The following is a 16,291-nucleotide window of genomic DNA, read 5'->3' as shown; positions in this document are numbered from 1 at the left end:
CAAGAAAAAAAATATTTTTCCATTGTCTTATTGTTGCGCTTAAGTGTGACCTTTAAGCACAGAGAACATATGTACATCTAGGCTCGAACTTGTGAGTAAGCGAGTGAGTAAGCAATGTTGCACTAAAAAATGCGACCAAGACTGTCAGACCAAAGAGTAAAAAATAAACAATCTTGGTCTTTGACGAAGGTGCACACAAAATAAAAACAGAAAATTTGAAAAAGAATTTTATTTTTTTGGTTCAATAAATGATGAAATAGTGCGGCGTCCTGTACACTGACATTTAAATAAGCAGTTAAGAGCCTTATTCGTCCATTTTAATTTTTGATCTCGTTTTCGGTTTACACCTAAACAATCTTGAAATTATTTATGCGAATTTGTGATTTTTCTCGTTCAATCATTCCCTTGCATACAATCTTGCATGGCTGAGAATACTTGACTTAACAATATAAAATGGCTCAAAAATTTCGACAGAAAATAAATGTTTACCTCGTTAAAATATAAAATTCACTTCGGTATAATTCCTGTTAAATAGAAATAATGCAAAAAATCATTGACCTTTACGAAAACAGAACCGAAAATTCATTCAAAAAATATTTTTTTTAGCGACAACTTAAAATCTGGAGTTTTTTTTAAAAAAGGTCCAATAAACAAAATTTCCAGTTTTTGCTTTTTGGGTGTTTTTGAAACCGCCTTGAGTCAGGGGTATTAAAAAACACTCAAAAAGTAAAAACTGAAAATTTGGTTTATTGGACCTTTAAAAAAAAAAACTCCAGAAATAGTCCCTTTACACATGTTGTTCCGGCGCGGCGCAACAATTGTCACCACAAGAAGCCCCCCGGCGAGATGTAGAGGGCAAGGGTCGGTCGAGGTGCGACGGTGGCAGCAATGCGAAGAAACGTCAAAGCAAAGGACGAAACAAAACAAAACAACCCAACTCAAAGTGAGTGCGAGAAGTGTGATTCTTTCGGAGCGAAAAGTTTTGAGGAAATTGCTGGTGAATTTGAATTTAATTTGCTCAAACAAAACGCGTAAGATGTAGAAAAAAGGAAACTTATAGTCTAAACTAATCTTAAATTATTGTAAAGCCCACTGAGGCTGCAGGTCGGATTGTTGGCTGGATCGCTCGGGAACCGTCGGATTCCAGCAGGATTGAGGTTATCTGAAACGTGAGTTAAATATTAGATGCTAAATTAATAAGGAAAACCCTAAAATGTAAACTCACCTTACCTGTAGTACGCGCCATCGTATCGATCGAAATAATCAAGTTGTTGGAGGATTGTAAAGACTAGGGTGACCAAAGTAAGTCGAACGATTATGAACTTAAACACTTAATCTAATGAATAAATTAGCTTTTAGCCTTATCACTACTGAAACGCCGAGTGTGGCTCAAAAGACCCCGAAAATCTTCCCCAACACATGTTATCTTTGATTTCGTTTTGTATAAATTTTTTTCGCGCATAAAATTGCAATCCTTTGATTTTTTTTCGAAGATTCCAGAAAAATTACAATTTTGTCTAAGAAACATTGAAGATTAGACCTCTGGTTGCTGAGATACAACGGCATTAAAAGATTAAAGAAACAGGAAAATTGAAGTTTTGTAAGTCTCACCCAAACAACCCTCCAAATTCTAATGTCGATATCCCAGCAACTAATGGTCCGATTTTTAATGTTAAAAAATTAAATATTCGTGAAATTTTCCGATCTTGTCGAAAAATATTAAAAAAATAAAAAATAATCAAGACCTACATTTATAAAGGGCTACATATTGAATGTTTAATGAAAATTTGAAAATATTTTTTTTTTGAAAAGATCGGATTTAAAAAATAATAAAAACGAAAATTTTCGGACAAAATTTAACTTTGTGAATGGCTAACCTCTATCGCCCAATTTTTTTCCGAAAAATTTCATTTTTCCCGTGTTTAGGAGATAAATTTAAGCAAATTTTGTTTTACGCAGCGATGGAATAATCATCATCAAAAGAAAATCTTTGGATGTTCATCAAGAGAAAAAATCCGAGGGGAGCATGGCTCTCTTCTCTCGCGCACGAAAGATCGGTAAAAAAAAAACAAAAAAAAAATCATCATGTTGATTATTCGGCGGAACATCTGTTTCACTACTACACTTGCAAGTGTAACGTCACACGTCGAAAAAATTTAATGACCTGTGACATTTTGTAGAAAGACAACATGTGTAAACAAAGTGAAATAAATATTTTTGAGTGGTGCTGACAAGGAAATTCACAAAAAATCATTAGCAGATTGATTTTCTTGGAGAATTTCGGGAGCGATTTTCTTTTACGTGATTTGCCTCCTCTCTCTTTCGCGGGTGAAGAATGTTCGTTTTAGTTTTGGTTGAAATTTCTTAGATAAAGCTTATGTTTGCCAATTTTGCCACTCCATTCCCAAAAGCATAAAAGAAAACATCTCGTTATAATTCCTCATGACTCTGGCTTGTGCCAAGCCTTAAAATAGCTGCTGCACATCACACTTGTTTAATAACATCTGAGCAAAAGCAAAACACACACATTTTTTTACGCTTTTTCCATTTTGCTGTTGTTTAATCAACGACACAGACGACCCATTCTCTGACGTAAAAGCATCGAACACGAGAATAAAATCTCGACCCAACCCCCATCCCTCCTCTCTCACTCTCTCTCTCTCTCTCTCTCTCAGCTGATCAGATCAAATCAGCTTGTCATTATTCTTCCGCACTTCCTCCGCTGGCGACCGCCAAGAGTGTACGTCATTCCCGTTTGTTGACAGTAAAAAAATAATGATTTTTTTGATTAAAAGATAAAATTATAAAATTATTTTTTATTTATTTAATCCTTTTCGTTTTAATTTCAAATGTGTTTTTTTCTCAATTTTGAAGTTTAATTTTTTTACTGTATTGGAGAAGCTTTTTTTCATAACTGGTTCGACCAAAATATATAAATTCGTCGCCGGCATGTGGCTGCTGTGAGGCCTGGCCACTGGTTTATGTTTGTGTTTAGAATTCTGGTTTTTTAGTGACGCAATGATGGAGAAGGAGCACGATCACAGCAGCAAGTGCAGTCATAACGCGGAAATAAACGCGAAAACCTTAAAAATACAAACCAATTTTAGAATTTTAAGATTTTTTAGAATTTTAGAATTTTAGAATTTTAGAATTTTAGAATTTTAGAATTTTAGAATTTTAGAATTTTAGAATTTCAGAATTTTAGAATTTTAGAATTTTAGAATTTTAGAATTTTAGAATTTTAGAATTTTAGAATTTTAGAATTTTAGAATTTTAGAATTTTAGAATTTTAGAATTTTAGAATTTTAGAATTTTAGAATTTTAGAATTTTAGAATTTTAGCATTTTAGAATTTTAGAATTTTAGAATTTTAGAATTTTAGAATTTTAGAATTTTAGAATTTTAGAATTTTAGAATTTTAGAATTTTAGAATTTTAGAATTTTAGAATTTTAGAATTTTATAATTTTAGAATTTTAGAATTTTAGAATTTTAGAATTTTAGAATTTTAGAATTTTAGAATTTTAGAATTTTAGAATTTTAGAATTTTAGAATTTTAGAATTTTAGAATTTTAGAATTTTATAATTTTAGAATTTTAGAATTTTAGAATTCTAGAATTTTAGAATTCTAGAATTTTAGAATTTTAGAATTTTAGAATTTTAGAATTTTAGAATTTTAGAATTTTAGAATTTTAGAATTTTAGAATTTTAGAATTTTAGAATTTTAGAATTTTAGAATTTTAGAATTTTAGAATTTTAGAATTTTAGAATTTTAGAATTTTAGAATTTTAGAATTTTAGAATTTTAGAATTTTAGAATTTTAGAATTTTAAATTTTAAATTTTAGAATTTTAGAATTTTAGAATTTTAGAATTTTAGAATTTTAGAATTTTAGAATTTTAGAATTTTAGAATTTTAGAATTTTAGAATTTTAGAATTTTAGAATTTTAGAATCTTAGAATTTTAGAATTTTAGAATTTTAGAATTTTAGAATTTTAGAATTTTAGAATTTTAGAATTTTAGAATTGTAGAATTTTAGAATTTTAGAATTTTAGAATTTTAGAATTTTAGAATTTTAGAATTTTAGAATTTTAGAATTTTGACTTTTTGACATTTGGATTTTTTGACGTTTGGACTTTTGGAGTTATGTAGTTATGTAGTTTTGGAGTTATTTAGTTTTGGGGTTATCTAGTTTTGGAGTTTTGGACTTTTGGATTTTTTGACTGTTGGACTTTAAATTTTTGGAATTTTAGAATTTTAGATTCTTAGAATTTTTAATTTTTAATTTAAATTTAAGAATTTTCAACATTTTTTAGGAAATTAATTATGTTATACGTTTTAAAACAAACTCAACTGTATTAATTAATTTTTTTCTTTCTCCTCTCTACTTGCAGCTTCTGACCGCATTTTGTATTTTCGATCGAAAGCAAAACAGAAACTAAATAAATAAAACAAAAACCGGGCAGGGCCTTATCTGTTCGTGACGATCGTCCGTCCGTCACACACAACTGGACACTGCTGCTGCTGCTGCTGTGCATGTGCTTGTGGTGAATGCGGACGTTCTCCCTCCCAAGAGAGTAGTTCTGGACATGCGGCCGTAGAAGCTGCCGCGCGCGGCCGTCATTCGTCATTCTTGCCTCGCCGGAGCAGCACCACCAACTGGAGCAGCGCCAACCAAATCGTGGGAATCGAAGCCGACGCTGATAAGAACCGTTGATTTGTTGTGACTGACCGCGGTGGTCGTCATCGCCGTGCCGTGATTCCAATGTGCCGTGCCGGGCTGGCGACGCAAACTGTTGTGACGCACACGACGACGGGCGGTACGATTCTGTGGAAAAGTTTGAATTATTGACCACCTCTCGAGTGAAGTGTTGGAGAGTGTTGGGTTTAGTGAGCCCAAGTGATTGGGCTGCCAAGAAGGCAGCGAAATGGGGGGATCCGTGAGTCAGGTGTTCCGGTCGGGAAGTGCGCTGCTGTCGAACCGGGACGGCCACAAGGTGTCGGAGACGACCGTGGACAAAGTGAACACGATATTCGATGCGCTCCGGGCTAATCCGAAGATTTCGATACAGAGGCTGGAGCCGCTGCTGTTGCAGATTCCGAAGGTGAGTGGAATGAGAACTAGAAACTATAAATCTTCAAAATCTTCCTTCAATATAATATTCTACGTTGTTAGACAATGTTGGACAAATCTAACGCTAAATTCAAATTTGCCAAATTATGCCTCATACATACATTACTGCCCATCATTGAAGAAACGGCTAATATCCACTTCTTTCAAAATTGAGATTATCCCGGCATGTGGCAGAAGGCGCTCCAATGTTTCTTCTGAAACTTGAATTTAACTAAAAATTACATTTATCTAAAAATCAAATGTATTAATTTATAGTCCATTCGAAATTTAAGCATTTGAAGACTCACGAAACAGGTTTCGGTTGATATTTTAACAAAATATTAATTTAGTGAAGTTTTTTTTTAATCTGTGCACCTCAAAAAATGTCTGACACATGCTCTAATGTGAAACACAGACAAATCTATGCATCTGACATCCTTGCATTAGGGTGACCTACGCCGTGTTAAAGGGGTCCGAAAAATTAGAATTTTCGTAGATTTTTGAAAAAAAAAACACATTTAAACCGATTTTAGCTGGATTGGGCGCAACCTAAAGGGTAGTAGAGGTAGGCTTTTAAGGAAACATAGTTTCAAAAATCAAGCATAACATTTGAAAAGGGCGTATGAAAACCAAAAAATGGGGTAACAATGGATCTGGGGAGTGAGATTGGGTCATACAAAAGTGATGAAATTTGTATGACCCAATCTCACCTTCCAGACCCAATGTCATCCACGATGACAGTATCAGATTGCTCGAAAAATTTTACATAATGTATGCATGTATAAACGGTAAAAATCAACTTTTTACTGACACTGCGATAACTTTGAAATTTGCCTCTATACATTTTTAAGCAAAATTTGCGCCTTTAAATTACGGAAATTTTTATACCCAAAAAAGTATAGGTCATCGCTCAAATTTTAAATTTGTCGCAAAAAGAACAAATTTTTGAACAAACAGTTTTTTGCACATCATAAATTTTTCCAAATTTCGTAAGGCCGTTGCAAATATTTTTTGAAGTTTATGTCCCTCGACTCTGACCAAAGTCGAGGGGGAGAAAAAAGTATTAAAATAAAAATTACAAGCCATACTTTCACAATTTTCATTGAAAAATGTGTTTTTTTACAATCAGTTTTCAAAAAATCTATTTTCCGACGATTTTTTTTTCGCGGTAAAATTTTTTTTTGCAGTTCTGTACATTGGAATTTTACAAAAAGTATTAAATTTTCGACAGAGCCCTGGCATGCTAAATATGATTTTTAATGCAGGGAAATGCAATTCAAAGTGACATATACTTTGAAAAATATTTGAAACGGCCTAAAAAATTTTGCGTTTAGAAAAATCTTAAAAGTACATTGACCTACAAAAATGACAAAAATTTCTGCGCAGACTCAACTCGAGGGGAAGTATGAAGTTTGGGGTTCCCAGAAACAGGTGCACTTTGAGTTTTTCAAAAATATTTAGACAGGCCCGAATGGTTTTTCCCTCAAGTTTTGTAACGAGAATTAGGACGGTTCAACGCTGTTGCATACAATCCAAAAATTGCATGCATTATGTGGGAGTAGCGAACAGCACTAATTCTCCATACAAATTTTGAAGAAAAACCATCCGGCCTTGTCTAAATATTTTTGAAAAAATCAAAAGTGCACGTGTTTCTGGGGAACCCAAACTTCATGCTTCCCCTCGAGTTGAGTCTGCGCAGACATTTTGTTGGTCGGTGTATCAAAAAGAGACATAATTTCAATGTACAAGATGGTCACTCCTTTTTTAGTACTAAACTTCAAAGTTTAGGTTTCTTTCACTATTTTGAACTTCTTAGAATAAAAAGGTTTGTTTTTAATCATTGAAATCCTAATAACTCAGCCAAGATTTTGATTTATTTTTGACTCTTTTAAAATTTTCAAAGAACCTAAATGCATAATATTAAATGTTGCAATTAGCCTATTTTTTTATTCTCTTAATTTTATTAATAGCAGGAGTAAAAGAATGTGGATGCTTAGCATGATTTTTATTCTTCCAAAAAAACCTAAGTTCGAGGGAGGTCATGTTATTCCATCGGACACCTTATATTGGCATATCCGCATTTTGACGTTCAAACGCATCTTCTTTTAAGGCATTTTCAACTGTGATCGATAAATGAGCAGGCAAGGTTCCATCAAAAGTTTTGCAAAATAATAAGTTTAAACAGTGACCCAATGCAAGTTGATTCGAATATGACCGAATCCTTAATTTACCTAGCTCCAAGAATTTCTGCTTTTTTAAACAAAATCTAAACCTATCCATTTCATAAATTGAAAACATTTTAAAAATTCTCAAAAAATGTCAATATTTAAAAAAATCAAATTATAAGAAATTCAAAAATCAAAATTTAAGGGTAATTCTCCGCCAACTCACACAGCAGTTGCCCCGACCCCTCTTCGATTTGCGTGAAACTTTGTCCTAAGGGGTAACTTTTGTCCCTGATCACGAATCCGAGGTCCGTTTTTTGATATCTCGTGACGGAGGGGCGGTACGACCCCTTCCATTTTTGAACGTGCGAAAAAAAGAGGTTTTTTTTCAATAATTTGCAGCCTGAAACGGTGATGAGATAGAAATTTGGTGCAAAAGGGACTTTTATGTAAAATTAGACGCCCGATTTGATGGCGTACTCAGAATTCCGAAAAAACTTTTTTTCATCGAAAAAAAAACACAAAAAAAGTTTTAAAAATTCTCCCATTTTCCGTTACTCGACTGTAAAAATTTTTGGAACATGTCATTTTATGGGAAATTTAATGTACTTTTCGAATCTACATTGACCCAGTAGGGTCATTTTTTCATCTAGAACAAAATTTTTCATTTTAAAATTTCGTGTTTTTTCTAACTTTGCAGGGTTATTTTTTAGAGTGTAACAATGTTCTACAAAGTTGTAGAGCAGACAATTACAAAAATTTTGTTACATAGACATAAGGGGTTTGCTTATAAACATCACGAGTTATCGCGATTTTACAAAAAAATGTTTTGAAAAAGTTACTTTTTGCGTTTCTCTTTGTTTCGTCGTCCGTGTCTGTCGCGGTTGACCATGAACGGCCATGATCGATGATGACCAACTTTTTCAAAACTTTTTTTTTGTAAAATCGCGATAATTCGTGATGTTTATAAGCAAACCCCTTATGTCTATGTGTCATTTTTTTGTAATTGTCTGTTCTACAACTTTGTAGAACATTGTTACACTCTAAAAATTAACCCTGCAAAGTTTGAAAAAACACAAAATTTTAAAATGAAAAATTTTGTTCTAAATGAAAAAATGACCCTTCTGGGTCAATGTAGATTCGAAAAGTACATTAAATTTCCCATAAAATGACATGTTCCAAATTTTTTTACAGTCGAGTAACGGAAAATGGGAGAATTTTAAAAACTTTTTTAGTGTTTTTTTCGATGAAAAATACGTTTTTTCCGAATTCTGAGTACGCCATCAAATCGGGCGTCTGATTTTACATAAAAGTCCCTTTGACACCAAATTTCTACAAAGCTAAAAAAGTAGTAATCCAGCTGCGTGTAAAAGTGCTGGGTGTTAAATAAATATTGCATTATTTTATATAATTTTATGTAATTTTACACCCTTAAATATGTAGCCCATCAGTATGGGAAACCTATTTGGCCAAAATGTCAAGCTGATATATGCGTTTATCCTTTCAGCTTTTCATCGGTCTGAAGGTGCTGGGTTTGAATCCCGTCGGTTGCAACTTTTTTTTGTGTTTGCAAAGTTTTTACATGCAGTGTGTAATATTAAGTGTTTATTTTGACGAAGGTGATGTGCATGCTTTTGCATGCGATTTTACCAACGGATTTTTTGCTGCAAATTATTGAATAACACCTCTATTTCGCATGCTCAAAAATGGAAGGGGTCTTACCGCCTCTCCGTCACGAGATATCAAAAAACGGACCTCGGATTCGTGATCAGGGACAAAAGTTACCCGTTAGGACAAAGTTTCACGCAAATCGAAGAGGGGTCGGGGCAACTGCTGTTTTTTCATTTTTTTGTAATTTTTTTAAATTTTGAAAATTTTTGAACTTGTAAAAATGAATGTTTTTTTTTCTTTCTTTTTTTTATGGGACATTTATGCAAACATGAGCAGAACAACCCCTTTTTGGATCAAACATCATATTTAAGCGATTATTGATTTTAAACTTAATTTTCTAAACTTTTTGACGAAAGATGTAATTTGGTCCGAATAGCTAAAAAAAAATCGAAATTTCGAATACTTCATCTGTTGGGCAGCAAAAATTAAGATATTATGGAATGAAAATAAACTATTATAACTTTAAAACTACTTCGTATTATAAAAAATGTGCTCGAAAAAGGCAAACCTATTTCAAAAACTCGTTCAAAATATTTGAAAACATGGAGTTGTAATGTCATAAAAAATGTATTTCAAGTAAAAAGCAGATTTTTGAGGAATCTGCAATGTTTATTTATTTATTCATGGGCTAGAACCAGTAAGATTTGATCTGGTAAAAAAATATTTGCAATATTGGAAAAACATATTTCCTGGATTTTTTTTTTAATTTTTTTTGCCATGATAAACATAATTACTGCACTATTTCTTTTCGTTTCAGCGTAATATTATTCTTTATCATATTTTCTCTAACTGATCACAGAGACAAATTTAAAAGTAATTTTATGGTTTTGGAGCATTGATTAATTTTACTCACTATTCAAAAACTGTGATTAAAAAATAATACGTACCTACTTCTTAACAAAAAATACTAATCAATATTTTTTGATATTTTGAACGAATTAAAAGACAGCGTATAAATTTAGAAAATTTAAATATTTTCTTGAAGTTGTATTTTTTTTACAAGCAGTCAAGGCACTGATTGATCCTCATACTTAATTTGACCATTTAAGTTGCTATTCTATTCTATTTTGTTGTAAATATTTATCAGAACCAGGGTCAGAACAATTTTGGATAAATTTCAAATTTCCCGGGAATTCCCGGGATTACAGTGGACTCTCTCTATGTCGATATTGAAGGGACAGTCTAGAGCGGGAGGTATCAAATTATAGAACAAAAAATCAAAGCATGCTTTTGAAGAGGCTGAAAAATAATTGAAGAAGGTGCAATATTGATATCTAAAAAAAAGACAGCCAGAGAGTCGACTGTACTATAAAACCACGCAAGAATCCCGATTTTCAGGCCTCATTTTGGCATAACAAACAGGAAAAATAATTAAAAAATATTTCCAAAGCCAATTGATTCAATGTCTGAAATAGCGATCTCGAAAAACCGCAACTGACACTGATATGCATTCCTTTGCAGTTTTCTGCATCATCAACCATAAGGTGTCGTTTTTAAAGAGCCAGGTAGCAAAGGAAGAGGGGAGTGCTTCCCATTAGTTCCGACCACACGTCGTGCACGTCATCCGAACCCGAAACGGCATCAACGTCGTCGTTGGGTGGTGCATTCCGCGATCAGCGATCCCCTGCCTTGTTTAATTGCCATTTTTTTTTGCATGTGATCGCCACTGCCACTGCCCCCTTTAGTCAGAATTTGTAATCAACTTCTGGATCGCGCTGCTGCTGGTTTGACGCAATTGCCAGAGCGGGGAACCTTCTGCCACATACTCTTCCTGCTTCCCCTCTGGTTCGGCGGCGTTCCGTTGTTTTTTTTGTATATTACGCGATACGCGATCTTGAGTGCTAGGGTGGTCACCTGGAAGTATTAAAAAGTTAAGAACTATTTGTTTTAAAATTTACATTCGATCAGATTCCCAAAAAATACGACCACCCTAGCGCGGAATTCAAATTGAGCTGTCGGCCACTGTTAATTAACTCCGTTGTAGATTCACAGTCGTCGTTGGAGTCGTCATTCGCGGCGGTGGCGGTCGGGACGCGCTATTTATAACGATGTGTTTATTATTAATCATATTGTGAGTGGTGATACGTATCCCCGTCCCCACAGTATTAGGAGAGGAGAGGGGTATGTGCAACTGGAACATCGACTTGACTGGCGGTGGCAAAGTCGGGATTGACGTATTTGCCGGGATACGACACGTTTTGCATACCGATTTGCTTGGCATGCAACCCTTGCGATATCCCATTAACGCCTTTTAGCAACATGTGGAGTTGAAAAACGAACAATCGAGTCGAGAACTGCAACGAGATGAGATTTTAGATGAGATTCCACAGTGTTGTACTGGGAACTATGCAATTTGCATTGTTTTGGGAAACGTGAAAAGTAAAATGTGCCAAATCGGACCACTTATTAGCATAGGGTCGTTGATCGGGTTGCATGTGAACTTTAAGTATAGATCACAATAAACGTGACTAGCCTAATTACTAATATGTTTCTCTAAGGATTTATCTATTTATTTTTTGCGGTATTGTCCACCGCCCTCCCCGGTCCCCCCTCTCGACCTCACTAATAAAATAAAATATATTTAATATTTATTGTTCTTCAAAATTGTTTTACATTAAATCAAAATTCCGGAGGCATTTTTATTATTTTTTATTATATTTGCATTTGCTTAAATTCTTGAAATGCTCAAGCCAATTAATCCCTCAAAAGTCACTCTGAAAAAAATGCTTGCTCACTCTTTTAAAAATTATAAATAAAATCTAGGGTTCAGACTCTTTCACTTTTATTTTTTATTCTTATTTTTATTTTTTTTATGAGCACAAATGGAACGCGACGCAAAACTGTCTCTCTTTTGCTTTCCCTCTCACTCCAATCGGGTAGTACAGCGATTGGCTCAGAGAGACTCCAAATAGTCTACGATCTGCTTTGCTTTGATCATTTAAGAAATGGCTTAAAATCAATGTTGCCAACAATATTTTGAAAAAATCTAATTGACCTTAAATGTGGTTCGCGCTGGTAATTTGTGAAATTCTCTTCTCTCTGAGCATGTTCTTTTGAGACTCGAGTCGACGGACGGAGTAGGCCAAACGAATTCAAGAGGTAGGATTTGTATCGCTGTTAAAGCGATTGACCAAGACGCTTGCAGCTAGCGAGTCAGATTCGCTCGCGAATGGTTGGAAAAGTTTCGTTCGGCGATGAGTGAGTGATTTCTGTGATCTTTGAACCGAAAATCCGGTCTGTTTAGGGCGTCCAATTTTCCCGGGTTTTGAATTTCCCGGGAATCGGGAAAAAATATTTTTAAAATCCCGGAAATTCACGGGATTACGGGATTTTTTTTTTAAACTGCCGCAAAATATATGTTTTCATTAAATTTGTTATGTTTTCATCTTTAAAATCATATAATTAGCTCAATACTGGTAATTGATGATAATCTATGCTTCAATGTATACAAGAATAACAGTTTTTAGTTAGCTAAAAAAACATTTAAAAATTACAAAAGTTGAAAATTTCATTGAAACTAATCTAATCTAATCTAATCGAACACAAGCGCAGCCAGTCCGAAGAAAGCATCCTGGAAGAACTTGCGGTTAGATTACGCCTCAAGCCCTTTCTTGTCTATATTAATAATTGCAGTACATCCGAGTAACCCCAAAAATGTACAGCAAAAATTAATGCGGCCAGGCCTACTGCGTTGCATTAACCGCAGAGACAGATTCGGTGAACGGATCACATTTCATAGAATCAACAGGGGAGGAAGGATGCGTGGACAAACCGTACCAAACGCTCCGATTCAGTTAGGTGTGGTGTGTAAGTGTAAATTGGCAAATAATTATATTTTTAGGAGGGAAATGGAATTGGGCAAGTTAAAAATTTCATTGAAACTGTAAAAAAATACAAGAAACGAAAATAAATAAAATGATACCATTCAATGTAAAATTTTAGAAAAGTTCAGAATTTCATGTTTTATATAAAACTTATTGCGCAATTCTCACTAACTTGGACTTCGCACTAAATTATTGCTATCGATCGCACTATTGCGACTTGTCAAACTTGCTTGGGAAATTTTAATTTTCTCAAAAAATTATCAAAGCGATCCGATGTTGCTCACCTGTCAATCGCAATTTTAAAGTGCGAATGTCCAGTTTGGTGGAAACTGCGACTGGAAATGTAAATAAACAACTGCTGGTTGCCTAGTTTTTGGAAAATTGTTGTCAAAAGTGCGAGAGAAAAGTGCGGGCCAAATCCAAGTTACAGTGCAAGGATCAATATTTTACAAATTATCTTTAAGTCATTACCATCAAATCGGGGGAAATCGGAACTGTAGCCAAATTATTTTAGAGCAATAAATTTGAAAATCGGTGTACTTATTGTTTTGTAATATCAGAACATTATGCAAACAATATTTGCTCAACAGTTGTCTTAATTTGTTACCATTGTCCTACTATTTTAAGCGTTAGGCCTTTTGCGGTTTCTTAAATTTAAACCATAATAGTTTTCCCTTATAACCCAAATATATGTTGATATACGCCGAATACAAATTTGGTAATCATTTAACATTCTTATCGATTACTAAGTATTGAACTGTTCTTTTATTTCCTCAACCTTATCTGAGTTTCCAGACAGAAAAATGTTTTTTTTTCAATTTCGGGAATTCCCGGAACAAAATATAAAATAAATTTCCGGGATTTTGGTCTCGGAAATTCCCGGAATGGACGCACATAAATTTATTTCATATTCTTATTTGTGTTCCGGTGTTGTTAATTCTATGAGATTTTTGAATTTTTAAGTTTTAAAATTAAATTTGAAGGTGATGTCATGATTTTTTTTTCGTTCAAAATTTTTGTGAAAATAACCTAAAATGTCACAAAAAGGCTGAAAAAACCACAAAAAAACCTATTTTTGCTACATTTTTATTTTTAAAACCGCTGTATCTTCATAAGAATTGGACATAGTACAATGGTCAATATGAAGACTTTTATGTAACATTGTCTGGGGAATCGATTTCCATTATCGATTTTTGAAAATTTTGACGTTTAGACCACTTTTCAAAAAAAACAGTTTTAGTAAATGATTTTTGATTTTTTTAGGAGAGACATACCATCCTGCATTTTTCGTGAGCCTTTTTGTCTTTTTGTCGAAAAAAAATCGTGACATCACCTTAAAATTTAAATTGAAATAAAAAAAATAAAAATTGAAAAATCTCGTGCATTTTTCATTCAGTGTATTTTTTTCAAAAAGCTCGTTCAATTTCCTACAAGTTTGTCTTTGACCACTTTTCGATACGATTCAACGGCTCCGATATACAGAAACTTTTAAAATTACAAAATACAAAAATAACTAAATGAAGGCGTACCTTCTCAAATGTCATTTTTGAGTACAACTGGCTTGATATATACACAAAAATGGCTTATAAAGGCCTAGGATAACATTTCTAAAAAGTTTCATTGAAATCGGACAGGGTCGGGTACACAAGTACCAGAAAAAATCCTGATTTGAGCTGGAATTGCTCTATTATCTCATGAACAGCCAGTCAATGAACAATTTACAAAATCCGTTGTGGGCCGCATAAAATTGCTTCGTGGGCCGGTAGCCCTGCTTTAAAGTCTTCACCTAAAATTTCTGCTGACTTTGTCAATTTTAAATGCATGCAAGTACATAATTATCTTGTCGGAAATTTGTTTGAAATTTGAGGAAAATGTCTGAGTCAAACTGATCGATTTCGGGCCATGTAGAAATAATGCCAGTTCTGGGGGTTCTGAAACTCAAACAGAAATTAGCCACAAAAACTGGTTGAAACTTTTTTATACAATTATACTCCCCTAAATTCACTGCAAATAAAATAAAAATCAGTCATTGTTGCCAATTTATCCGTGTTCCGGATATCGGCAGTGCGTGGCCGAATGGTTACGCTGTCCGCTTTGTAAGCGGATGTTTCTGGGTTCGATTCCCATCTGCTGCAACCTTCCATCGGATGAGGAAGTAAAATGTCGGTCCCGGCCTTGGTTGTTAGGCCGTTAAGTCATTCCAGGTGTAGGAGTCGTCTCCATGCCATAAGTACAAACAACACACCAAACCAAGCCTACTCCGGTGGAAACGCTGGCGGCGGTTGGACTCGCAATTCAAAGGTCGTCAGTTCAAACACTGGGGTGTAAGGTTCCTTGGAGTAAAAAGAGGTTTGGGTGTTTTCTCCATTCAAGCCTTCGGACTCCTAGGTTCGAGCAGAAACTTGCAATAGAGACCACAAAAGACCCGGGGGTCGTTAATGTGGATGGTTTTTTTTTGATTTTTTGATATCGGTTTCCATGAGGCCATTTTTCAGAACCACTCAAAATGGCCATGCGACACTTCAAACATCGTGGTATCACCCAGATATTTTCCACAGAGTAATCCAGAGGACGCAGTCCGAACAAATGTCATCGAATTTTGTGGTTGCGTTACGGTTGTTGTTGTTGGATTTTCCTATGGGTAGCAGGCGTTATATTTTTTTTTCAGGCGTTTTGAACGGATATTTGAATTAAATCTAGTAGCCAATAATTAAAAATAATTTCCTGTCAAACAGACTTTCGTTTCGTTTTGTAAAAAAAAATCGACCGATCGTGACAAAATTGGGAAGGTGTCCTGTTTTGGCGAGAGAGATAGGGTACGTTATTCATTAGTGGACCCCTTTCCTATAGTGGACCCTCTGAAGGGTTTTTAATGAAAAATTCAATAAAATCACAATTTCAAGCGTGTTGTTACCTGCAAATCTTTTATTTGGCATGTTCAGCATCATTTAAATTAATGTTGACTGATATTTAATTGTCTTTTTTACCAAAATAAGTGTTTTGAGTTCGACATCTGAAATCAGCCATGGCCACTAGCGTTTTCACAACAAAACTGCATTTATATTTTATGATTGAATTAACTATTCAATCATTTTTTGATTGATTATTTAACTTCAGCTAGTCAAAATAATGTAATTCTAAGGAACTTTACTAAAATAAAGCGAAGAACTGCTCATTTTCGAGCAAAAATTAGGGGGGAGGGGGTCAATATAGGACAACGAAAATCCAAACTGTTCCATTAAACCTTCAAAAATGAAGAAAACTATGTATTTAAGCAAAAGTTTCTCTTAAACATACAATAAATGATTGTTGTTATCAACATAAACGCATATTTTTTTTCAATTATGAATATAAATAAAGCTGTTTCATGTTAAAAGTACCAAAAATGCTGAAGACGAAAAAAAAAATAAAATTAATCAAAACTATGGTCAATTGCACTTAACTGAAGCATCATAATTGCAGTTTGAAATGATATTTTATAATAATAAATCAAGAACAAAACATTTGTTTAAACAAACATGC

At 33.9% G+C, this 16,291-nt stretch overlaps 1 protein-coding gene and 1 long non-coding RNA gene across 4 annotated transcripts in view; one reads left to right on the top strand and one right to left on the bottom strand.

Moving 5' to 3' along the window:
• The window catches only part of LOC6052507 (ankyrin-3), a 31,487-nt gene that overhangs the window by 5,698 nt on the left and 9,498 nt on the right, over positions 1-16,291 (top strand). Inside the window, exons 1-3 of one of the 3 annotated variants that reach the window (XM_038259376.1) lie at positions 1,089-1,169; positions 1,237-1,302; positions 4,391-5,101. In XM_038259376.1, coding sequence (XP_038115304.1) covers positions 4,925-5,101 — 177 coding nt within the window. In that variant the 5' untranslated portion in view covers positions 1,089-1,169; positions 1,237-1,302; positions 4,391-4,924. Of the gene's footprint in view, positions 1-1,088; positions 1,170-1,236; positions 1,303-4,390; positions 5,102-16,291 lie in introns of those variants that run through there. The other 2 variants (XM_038259375.1, XM_038259374.1) reach the window with 2 other exon arrangements.
• LOC119768711 lies at positions 992-1,419 on the bottom strand. Its single transcript, XR_005278174.1, has 2 exons — positions 1,226-1,419; positions 992-1,162 (listed from the first exon to the last, which is right to left on the bottom strand). It is a non-coding gene; the product is annotated as an uncharacterized LOC119768711 (long non-coding RNA).

Source organism: Culex quinquefasciatus, chromosome 3 (genome assembly GCF_015732765.1).
Source record: "Culex quinquefasciatus strain JHB chromosome 3, VPISU_Cqui_1.0_pri_paternal, whole genome shotgun sequence".
NCBI classification, from domain to species: Eukaryota; Metazoa; Arthropoda; class Insecta; order Diptera; family Culicidae; genus Culex; species Culex quinquefasciatus.
The sequence above is the reverse complement of the archived record's forward strand: the minus strand, read 5'-3'. Positions and strand labels throughout refer to the sequence as shown.